Below are 11929 nucleotides of genomic sequence, written 5' to 3' on the forward strand. Positions count from 1 at the left end.
CACACACACACACACATATACAGACACATTTATTACTTAAAGACATGGCCTCTGTGCAGTTCAAGGTGGCCTTGAACTCAGTGTATAGCCCAGGCTGGCATTGAACTCATGTGATCCTCCTGTCTTTAGTCTCTCAAGTGCTGGTATTGGCACACACCACCATACCTGGCAGTAGTTATTTATATTTTAAAATGAATGTGAGGACCGGCGAGCTAGCTTAGCAGTCTAAAGCACCTGCTTAGGCAAGCACAGGGACTGCGGTTAGATCCTCTGCACTACAGGCTGTGCCAGCCCTCCCCCCAGGGTGGGCTGAGCTGGCCACACACATACAGAATGAAATAAAATAAAATGAATGTGAAAAACCAATATAATTTATGTAGTTGTTTGTCTTGGCATGGATTTTATTTTATATATATAAAACATGGCAGTGTGTTTATTAATTTTATAATTAGTGGTTTCAAGTTATCCTATTCTTGAGAATAAATCAAAGTATTACCTTTAATTTCCTGAATGACATTTAAATTTTTTTTTTTTTTATTTTTTTGACATTTAAAATTGTATTTAGAAATAATGTGTGGATATGTAATGTGTTAACCATTATTACCCTCCTAATACCTTATTTTGAAAGATTTTTTCTCTTTAAAAGAAAAAAGGAAGATTGAAAATGAAGAAAATAATGTGTAGTTGTGGACTGTGCATCAAATGTATCTGTGTAAAATGATCTTATTTGCTGTTTAATATTGATGTGTGTGTGTCTGTCTGTGGGGGATTTCTACACCTAGACTATAAATTCCTTGATAATATGCTCTAGGGCTTGTACTGTTCCATCCTGTCATATAGTTGTAGACATATGAACAGTGTTCAATTAAATAGATAATAGAAAGTTTGATATATTTCGATTATTAAGAAGCTTCATTTGTCCATTCCATTATTTAATATTTCTGAACTTTTTTTCTTGATGTAGAAAAATCCAGTAACGCTCATAAAGGAATTATCAGCCATAAAGTCTCAATACCAAACTTTGTACGCACATTTTAAACCTGTTGCTATTGAACAGAAAGAGATTAAGAGCCGCATTTATACTACTTTGAATAAAACTATGACCATGATAGAAGAACTACGAAAGCAAACAGATGTGGAGGTAACATTTTCATTTGAAAAACTGGATTTCTATATTTTTTGTTCTGCGTGTTGTTTTAAAAGATAAACCCTCAGGAACTTGGGTTTTAAAATGTAGTAATTAGGGCTGGGGATATAGCTCAGCGGTCTAAATACGTGCCTGGCAAATGCATGGACCCAGGTTCAATCCCCAGTACACATGTTGTGCTTGCCCCCAAAACCAGGCGTGGTGGTGCACACCTATAATCCCAGCACTGGGAGTGGGGGCTGAGACAGGAGGACCACTATGAGTCTGAGCTGCATAGTAAGACCTTGTACCAAGTAAGTAAGTAAGTAAATAAATAAATGATGGTAAAAAATGTAGTAGTTAATTTGGACTACTGATAGAAATGCCAACTTTTGATACCCTGAAGTACAATTGCTTTTATTTTTAAGTAAGTGGACATCACATGATTAATGAAGAAGAAGAGAACTCTTGCTAATAGTTGTTTTTCTTTTTTGGTATGGGGAATTGAACTCAGGACCTTGTGTTTGCCAGGCAAGCACTGTGCCACTGAGCTACATCCCCAGCCTGGTAATACTAAGTAGGCTCACTCTGCTGAATCTTTTAAGTAGTAAGACTGAGAGGTCTAGAAAGTATTTATAGCAGAGATGGTTTGGGAGGCAGTATCAAGGATCAAACCTGGAGCCTTATGCAATCTAGGTACTCTATGGGGAGCTATACTCCCAACCTGTTCTGTTTTTTGCTTTTTTGAGACAGGGTATCAATATGTAGTTCAGGCTTGCCTGAATTCACTATCTAGTCCAAGGTGATCTCAAATTCTCAGTGATCCTCCTGCCTAAGCCTCATGAGTGTTGGGATTACAGGCATGATTCTCCTTTTCTTCATTTCGGTTTCCAAGCATGAGTAGGCCTGATCCCCTTTATTCCCTCAGTCCATTCGCCATCCCTATGTTATACATTGTAAGAATCTTTATAATCAGGAGGCCTGAAGCAAGAGGGTCACTGTGAGTTCAAGACTAGTGTGGGTTACATTGTAAATTCAAGGCTAACCTGAACTACATACATAGCAAGACTCTTGTCTCAGAAAAACCAAAAGCAAATGAATTATGCCTACTGGAGATAGTAAATATGTGGCATATTTCTGATTGAAACTATAAATTGGTATGGAAAAATAGTTATGATACTGATAGATGATTTATTATCTAGAGCTGGAGATCAAATCTAAGGCTTTGAGCATATTAGGCTTTTTTTTTTTTTTTTGGTTCCTCGGATGCCTTCAGGGCACTTTTGGCCAGCTGGAGAGGTGTGAGGTTCAAACTCCAGCAACCTGAGGCTGACAGCTTTGTGGAAGCAGCCACTTAAAGAGCTGAGCTAGGGCCAGGCCCCCGCTTTGAGCATATTAGTCAAGTGATCTAGCACTGAACCACATTTGTAGTCCCTAAATGATGGAGGCTTTAGATATCTAAAATGTTATAAAGATAATCATTTGGGAGAATATCTAAATGATATTCTTATCTGAAATAAGCAATTATATGTCAGAGACAGCTAAGAGAGCTTTGACTTTGGATTGGATTACAGCAAATGAAAAATTGATTAAAAAATAGGTTATAAACATTCCAAAAAGGAGGCTGGTTTTTTTTTTTTTTTTTTTTTTACGGTACCAGGGATTGAACTCAGCACCCTGTGCTTGCTAGGCAAGTGCTTTTTCTACTTAGCTATCTCCTCAGCAAGAGGCTGCATTTTAAAATCTTTTTTTTTTTTTTTTTTTTCAGTATCAGGGATTTAATTCAGGACCTTGCACCTGCTAGGCAAGCACTTAAGGCACTGGGCAATATCTCTGGCTTTATTTTAAAATCAGTGAAGACCAAATTTGGGAATAATGGTCCCTATATCTATTTATTCTATTTATAGAATTATACCTAATTTTTGAGACAGGGTCTTGCTGTTTAGTGCAGACTGGCCTTAAACTCACTTATGTAGCCAAGGGTGGCTTTGAACTCACAGTGATCTTCTTGCCTCAGCCTACTGGGAGCTGAGATTACAGGCATGCACCATCATGCCCAGCTAAATCTTTTAAAATTTATTTTATTTTTTGAGACAAGGTCTTGCTATATAGTTCAGGCTGGCTATAAATTTATGGAATCCTCCTGCCTCAGCCTCCTGAATGCTAGGATTACAGATAAGGATGATCACAACTGGCTGCTACTACTTTTAAAATGAGGTAAGTCTAGAAAGTTCAGAGAAAATACAAGTATGACATTCAGTCCCACCCCCCGCCCCTGCCCATTTTTTTTCTTTTTGGTACTAGATGAACTTAGCTCCTTGTGCTTGCCAGGTAGGCATTTGTGTTACTGGCACTTATCTTTCCAGCTCTCAACCTTTTTAAGATTAAAAGGGAGTTGAACTTGGTGACATGTACCTGTAGTCCCAGCACTTAGGAGTCTAAGGCAGGAGGATCGCCACGAGTTTAAGGCCAACTTAGGCTGCAAAGTAAGATCAGGGACAGCCTAAATTATGGAGCAAGACCTTGTCTCAAAAGATGAAAAGATAAAAAAGGAGACTTAAAGAATAAACCATTACAAGCTTGCTAATACATGCTTGTAATTCCAGCCCTCAAGAGGCTGAGACAGGAGGATTGCTGCAAATTCAAGGCCAACCTGGGCTACATAGTGTGTTCAAGGTCAGCATGAGCTTCATAGAAAGACCCTGTCTCAAAACACACACACATACACAGAGATACAAAACAACTGTTACACTGTTCAAGTTCAATGATGAAAATATAAAAGGAATACAGGGGCCAGGGAGATGGCTCAGTGGAATAAGCCCTTCCCTGGCAAGTGCGAGGGCCTCAGTTCAATCCCCAGTTCCACCAAAAAAATAAATAAGTAAAATAAAATAAAAGGAATACAAATACAATTTAGAGTTGTATAATAAAAAATCATTTTTATCCTACAGTTTAAGGGATATGCAACATACAAGGCCCCAGGTTCAAGGATATACGGGGTAGAACTTCCATCCAGGTTTGAAAATTTTCAAAAATAAGTGAAGACGCTTTAGAATTATTTGGAGAGCATGAAAAAAAGGTATAAGTCTGCTTAAGTAGTGTGTTACTTAAGACAACAGAAAAACTGTTCAAGTATTATCTTGCTGTTATCTTTATCAAATTAGCAAATGCTTTTCCATTTTATTTATTCTTTTAAAAAATTCCTTATGTATTTAGTAAAGGGTCTACACGGTCTTGCTAAATAGATCAGATTCGTGGTGATTCTCCCGTTTTCAGACTCCCAAGCACTGGGATTACAGGTGTGTGCCACCATGTTAGCCTCAATGCCAGCAGGTGCTTTTTCATTTTGAAAGGTAAAAAATAGATGTAGTGGTGCACACCTGTAATTCCAGATACTTGGGAGGCTGAGTCATTAGAATCATCACAAGTTCAAAGCCAACCTGGGCTACATAGTGGGTTCAAGTTTAGCCTGGACTATATAGTGAGACACTGCCACAGAAACACACACACACACACACACACACACACACACACACAGTAGAAAATGTACTTGAATTGATATTTAAAAAGAGTTAAAAGGGATAATTTTAAATGGTGAATAGGGAGCTGAGACTAGACAAGGAATTGGGAGAAAGAAACTACAGAGTAATTTTACTAGCTCTCTTAACTGATATTAAATGATTGCAGTTTAAATATAATAAATAGGGAGCTGAGACTAGAAAAGAAAATGGGAAGAAGAAACTACAGAGTAATTTCACTATCTTTCTTAGCTGATATTAAGTGATTGTAGTTTATTTTATTATTATTTTTTTAATTTTATTTATGTGTGTGTGTGTGTGTGTGTGTGTGTGTGTGTGTGAGACCAGCTCAGCCCACCAGGGGGCGGGCTGGCTGGCATGTGGTGCTGGGGATTGAACCGTGGTCCCTGGGCTTTGCTAAGCTTGTTCTAAGTAGGTGCTTTAGACCACTGAGCCATCTCACCAGCTCCCTTTTTTTTTTTTTATTGTAGTTTAAATGTACTTAATTGTAAAGTTGGCTAGCCAAAGGAAAAAAGGAGTAAATTTGTACGAAGACAAAACATAGCAAAACATGCTACAAAACAAAAATATAATAAGAGAAAGTAAAAAGTAGGCATTAAAAATAGAATGTGTGGTGTCTTCTTGATGAATGATTTTTGTTTGTTTTGTTTTGTGGGGGGTGGGTACTGGGAATTGAACTCAGGATCTTGCACTTGCCAGGCAGGCGCTGTGCTGCTGAGCTATATTTCCAGCTCCTGATGGATGCTCAAGATACTTAAATTTGTACAAACTTAGGCAGGTAAACTGGACTTTAACTTTTGCAAAACTTCGTTGAGGATTAAATGGATTGTCTGAAAACCCTTGCACATTGTTCATAGGAAACAACAGATTCATGAAGAAGTAACAAGGCTTGCTAAAATAATACCATTTTAAAATTTATTTTATTTTATTTTTAATTTTTTTTTTTTTTTGTATTTTTAGGGAAGGGTGTACAGGGTATTCAGGGTCTCAATACTAGATCAGATTTGTAGTGATCTACCTGTTGACAGCCTCCCAAGAGCTGAGATTGCAGGCGTGCGCCCGCACACCCAGTCTCCATTGTGTCTCATCGTGCCCCGGGGGTGGCGCCAGCACAGCAGGCCCGGGATCAAACCCCTGGCCCCTGTGCCTGTTTGCAGGTACTTTAATCTGCTGAACTATTTCGCCAGCCCTTCATTTTTTTTATTTCTTAAAAAAAGTATTTTTCAGTGTTAGGCCCTTGTGTATCCTAAGTGAGTGTGCAGCTTTTGACCCTCAGTTTTCATTTCTCCTTTTTCTGATGTATAAGTGGGATGTTCTGTAAATGTTTGGGTTGTAGTAAGGCATATGATTATCATTTTATTCATGTGATGATGTTGGGGAAATGTTTGTTTAGTCAAACCAGCTGCCTATTAAGCATTGGATAGCTAGGCTTTCAATAGCCATATATGGTTATATAAATTTAAATTCAGTTACATAAAATTGAAAATTCAGTTCTTCTCCCAATTGGATAATGCAGATATAGAATACTTCCAGCATAATGGAAAATTTTATTGGACAGTTTTGCCCAAGAGATTCAGATTCTGTAGGTCTGGGTGTTCTAGATTTGGCAGTCTCTCCAGAGATGACCTATATAATTAGGCAAATTTGTAACTACTTGAGGGACTTTTGTTGTATCTCATATTACTTCTCCATAGAACTCTATTTCAGCCAGCATATTTGTTGGATCTTGGTGAAAATCCTTTACAACTTTCCTTTTTTCCCAGCCCCAGTTTTTGAAAAGGAAATGTGAACAAAATTTGTTTGGGGGTGCATGCCTGTAATCCTAGCACTCAGGAACTTAAGGCAAGAGGATCCCTGCAAATTTAAGGCCAGGCTAGGCTATAAAGTGAGTTCAAGGTCACCCTGGATTGTATAGCAAGACCTTGTCTCAAAAGACAAGAAACAAAAATACCTTTTTTAGGGGGGCACAACTAGGGATTGAACTCAGGCCCTTGTGCTTGCCAGGGAAGCACTTATTCTACTGAGCCATCTCCCCAGCCCCCAAAATACCTTTAAAAATATGATATTCAAATACGATTTCTTTAATTCTGATATAGTTTTGAAATTATTTGGTTTCTTTTTTTTTTTTTTTTGCTTTGAGGCATGATCTCAGTATGTACTTCAGGCTATCCTTGACCTCACTATGTTGCTAATGTTAGTGTCAAACTTATAGTGACCCTCCTTGTCTCAGAGTCCCAAATGCCAGGATTATAGGTGTGGACCCCCATGCCTGGTGCCTGGTCTGGTCTCATTTCTTCATTTTAATTTCAAGTTCTTTGCAAGTCCAAAGATCATAGTACTTTTTCTAGAGAGAGCCAAAATTCTATTTTTTCCTTTGTCTTCCTAAAGTTGTGACAATATAATTAAATAAGCTTAGGCAAACACTTATAATGTGATAACTTTACTAATTTAATAGTGTTTGTAGGCTTTGGAAATAAAGGCTTTGTTATTTATTTTCTAGCTGTTACCACTGACTGAAGAAGAAAAAACTGGAACAGAACAGTTAAAATCTCACATGCCACACTTATGAAGAAATGGAATTGCAAAAGAGAACTCTGTTGAAGAAGAGATTAATTCCAGAGAAATATAAAAAGATGTCTTGTTAATAGTTCTTGAGTATAGGTGGGGAGGTCAAGGAGGAAGAGAAGGAGGAGGCTTGGTGTGAGTGACTAGGGAGTGATGCCTTTCCTAAGAGAAGAATTAAGAAGGGCAGATATTAGATTAATAAAATTCAGCCAAAGAGTGGAGTAGAAATAAAAGAATATATATATATATTATTTTTTTTTCCTTTTTTTGGTAATTTTAATTAAGGAAGTCCCTTAATACTAATTCTGTACCTGTTTTCTTTTTGTATTATTGGGATAATGGATATTCTGGCTTATCATAAAAGAATGTATATTTTAGTCTGTCATTGAGTGAATGAATGTGCATTGGGAATTAAAGTATACTATAAGCAAAATATTTGTGTTATACATTATATATAGTTGTATAATTTCAATTTTAAAAATATTGATGGCAGATGGGATTACATTATTGGTGAGACCACTGATATGTTCTTTCACCACTGATATATTCTTTCACAAAGTTTATTTATTATTTTGTTTTAGGGCCGGGAGATGGCTCAGTAGAATAAGTGCTTCCCTGGCGAGCGCAAAGGCCTGAGTTCAATCCCCGGTTCTGCAAAAAAAAAAAAAGATTTATTTTATCCAATACAGGGTCTCACTGCGTAGTTCAGACTCACAGTGATCTTCCTGTCTCAGCCTCCCCAGTGCTGGGGTTACAGGCATGTGCTACCACTCCTGGTTTCAGGTCCAGCGAGCCCTGGGTTCTGGGGCTACTATGGCATGCAGTACCAGGGATTGAAGTTGGGTCCTTGCATAAGCCCAAGACTGACAAGCTATCTCCCCAGCCCTCTTTTACAAAGTTGAATGTATTATGTTGGCTTTAATGTGATAGCCTCACTGTTGTTTATTTTTTTTTCCTTAATTCTTCTGTCTGCTGTTGTTGACCAGCATAAATGTGCTTAAAAATGCCATTTTTTATTATCTGTAGCTTCGATAATACTTTATTCTCAGTCTATATTTACAATTGTTCTCTGTAAAAGGTAAGTCAGGTGAGGTGATGTAAAAAAAAAGTATATGAAAAGTAAAAAATAAGTCACTGTGCATTTATCTATTTTTAAATTTAATTATATTTAAGTCCCTGAAAAGAACTTTCTTTGTATTTTTGAGACTGTTTTTTGTGGGTTTTTTTTGCAGAACTGGGGATTGAACTCAGGTCCTTGCGCTTGCCAGGCAAGCACTTATTCTACTGAGCTATTTCCCCAGCCCCTGAGACTGGTTCTTGGTATACAGTTTATGCTAGCCTTGACCTCACTATAGAGCCCGGGCTGGCCTCCAACTTGTGGAAGTCCTCCTGCCTCAGCATCTAGAAAGCTGGGATTATGGGTGTATACCATCATGCCATATTTATTTATTTTTTGATGTTTGATATTTATTTTTTATTTTTTTAAAGTTTATTATATATTTTTTATTTTGCTGAACAGTTTATTGACAATGGGTGTTGGATATTTTTCAAAATATGTCCTTTGTCTATTGAATCTGCTATATTATAATTATACTGATCCATTTCAAATGTCAATCTATTCCTGACTTCCTGACATCCTGATTTGGTCATACAGTATCACCATCTTTATATATTGTTGGACTCAAGTTCTTAAATTCTGTTAAAAATTTTTATGTCTACATTCTTGAGGGATTGTTTTATGAATTCTTTTTTTTTCTGTCTCTGTGGTTTGGTTATCATGGAGCTCTGGATTAGATCTGAAACATGTCCCCGTGGTCTCACGCATCAGACACTGAGCAACTGGAGGTGAATGGCCTGGGAACACTCCACTCAGCAGTGGATTAACCTGCAGATGCCTTCCTTGAAGATAGGAATACTTCAGAAAAGGTGTGGCATGCTGCGGAAAAGCATGTTCTTCTCCCTGGCCCTGCCCCTCACACTCTCTGCTTCCTAGCTGCCATGCTAGGCTCTTATTCTCCTGTGTTTGTTTTCCCTATTTGGTGGGTTCTTTCCATTCTCATTCATGGGGCTGTGATCAATTTGCTCCCTCTCTGGAGCATCATTTAGTAGTCTGTATAGGCTTGGCTTTGTCATCATGAAATTCTTTAGTTCTTTGTCATGGAAGTATTTCACTTCTCCATTATACTTGAAAGAGAGTTTTGCAGGCGATATCAGTCTGGGTTGGAATTTGTTTTCTTGCAAGACTTGAAATACTTTGCTCCATGCTCTTCCTGACTTGATGGTTTGTGAAGAGAAATCTGCCATTATTCTGATGGGTTTTCCTTTAAATGTGATCTGTTTCTTTTCTTTAGCGGCTTTTAGTATACTGTTCCTGTGCTGAATTTCTTGAATCTTGATTATTATATGTCTGGGTGTGGTTTTAATTGGTTTGATGTTCTTTGGAGTTCTATATGCTTCGGTTCCGTGAATGTCAGATAGTTTTCCCATATTTGGGAAGTTTTCTGCTATTACTTCTGCTCATATTCTTTTTATATCATTTGTATTGACTCCTTCCTTCTCATTGATGCCTATTAGTCTCACATTGTTCATCTTTGCATCGTCTTGCAGGTATTGAATTATGTTTTCCTGCATCCTAGTTGTTTTAAAGAGATCTTTTCTTACTTTTTCACTAGCTGCAATGGTGTCTTTCAGGTCAGAAAGTCTATTTTCACTTTTACTCAAATGGTTTTGCCAGCTTGTGATTGAGGTTTTAATTTCTTGTATATTACTTTGAACCTGTTTCATACATTCTATTTCTTTCCTAAATTGCTTATTCAGGGGTTCCATCAATTTTATATTCTGCTCTATTTTTTTTAATCAGTGTATTCCTTACAAGCACTTAGTACTTCTTTGATTATAGTTATCACTACATTTTTTAGTTCAGAAAATTTTTTAAATTTTATTTATGTGTGTGTGTGTGTGTGTGTGTGGCCAGCTCAGCCCACCAGGGGGTGGGGCTGGCTGGCATGTGGTGCCGGGCGATTGAACCATGGTCCCTGCACTTTGTTAAGCTTGTTCCAAGTAGGTGCCCCAGACCACCGAGCCATCCCACCAGCCCCCCCAGAAATTATTTCTGACCTAATTTCTTCTATACCTTTCTGCAGTTGTTTCTTTACTTCCAATGCTATTATTTCAGAGATATCAGGTGTGTGATTTTCAGTTTCCTCTATGCTAGTGTCTTCTGCATTTGTACTGGGTGGACTCGGGGCCTGAGACTGCATTTTGTTCCTTCTCTTTGTCATTTTGTATACCTGTCTTCTGACCTTTAGTGTAGAGCTTAGATAGAGTTATTATCTTAACACCAGGTTGGGATCTACGAAGTTCAGATTCCTCCAGGTGGGTGTTGCTTGGATCTGGCTGGGGTCTGGCTGCCGTGCTCCACTTCTTTCTGCTGCAGCCATTGGAGTTGAACCCTTTTTGTCACTCTGACAAGATGTTTTGCTCCTGAATCAGATGGGTGGGTCTTGCCTCTAGCCTCTTTGCAGGGAGTTCTGCTGAAGGGTTCCGTGCCGGGCCTGCGCTCTGGGTCAATTCAGGATCTGACGACCCCAGGTCCTCTCACTCACTTGGGCCTGCACTCTGGGTCTATTCAGGATTCGGTGGGCCTGGGGTTGGTCTCACTCACACACCAGGCCTGGGCTCTGAGTCTATTCAGGATCCAGCGGCCCCAGGTGGTCTAGGCCTGCACTCTGGGTCTATTCAGGATCCAGTGGCCCCAGGTAGTCTCACTCACTTGGGCCTGCGCCCTGGGTCTATTCAGGATCTGTGGGCCCCAGGTGGTCTCACTCACTTCCATCCATATTTATTTTAAAATAACTATTGTCAATAAGGCAATTGTCCAAGTAGAAACAGCTGAAACAGGTTTTGGGGATTAGGGTGTAGCCCAGAGGTAGCACATGTGCTTAGTATGTGCAATGTCCTGGGCTAAATTGCCAGTACTTAAAAAAAGTGAATTGCAGGATTATTTATAACAGTAATACACATACACTCTAATAGGTGAGTAGGGAATATATCAAGTTGCCAATACTTTTTTACTGTTAATATAGTAAATACTAAAACTGTACTTATTAGTTGGCGATAGGAGGTGTAGGTATTAGTTTTGTTAACATTGGCCCTTGGAGTCATACCTGAAATATAAATATGGTCCATCCTTATGTGCAGTTCTGCTTTCCACAGTTTCAGAGATCTTGTTCCAAAAATATTAAGTGGCAAATTCCTGAAATAAACAATTCCTAAGTTTTAAATTTCACATGAATAGCATAAATCGCATGCTGTACTGCTACATTTCTTTGTCCAGCTGATCCACGCTGACTACACTGCTCATTTGTTAGTTATTCAGTAGCCATGGTATTACAGTTACATTAGTCCAGGTTACTGTGTTCCACGAGTAATTTTTATGTTGTCTTATTTGTGTTTTTTTTTGTTGTTGTTGTTGTTGTTGGTGGTGGTGGTGGTGGTGGAACCAGGGATTGAACTCTGGCCCTTGTGCTTGCCAGGAAAGCACTTATTCCACTGAGCCATCTCCCCAGCCCCTTTGTGTTTTTTGAGGCAAGCTGTCACTATGTAGTTCAGGCTGGCCTTAAATTTGTGGTGAGCTTCCTGCCTCAGTCTCCCACTTGCATGGGATTATAGGTGTGTGCCAGCACATCAGGCTACAAAT

At 38.6% G+C, this 11929-nt stretch overlaps 1 protein-coding gene across 1 annotated transcript in view; it reads left to right on the plus strand.

Annotated features, from left to right (window-relative positions):
* The window catches only part of Ska2 (spindle and kinetochore associated complex subunit 2), a 32077-nt gene extending 31046 nt beyond the window's left edge, over positions 1 to 1031 (plus strand). The window contains exon 5 of the mRNA XM_023703185.1: positions 965 to 1031. Within this exon, the coding sequence (XP_023558953.1) occupies positions 965 to 977 (13 nt within the window). The 3' untranslated portion in view covers positions 978 to 1031. The remainder of the gene's footprint in view (positions 1 to 964) is intronic.
* Positions 1032 to 11929: the final 10898 nt, after the last annotated feature.

The sequence above is a fragment of the Octodon degus genome, unplaced genomic scaffold, assembly GCF_000260255.1.
Source record: "Octodon degus isolate 3935 unplaced genomic scaffold, OctDeg1.0 scaffold00164, whole genome shotgun sequence".
In the NCBI taxonomy this organism is placed as follows: Eukaryota; Metazoa; Chordata; class Mammalia; order Rodentia; family Octodontidae; genus Octodon; species Octodon degus.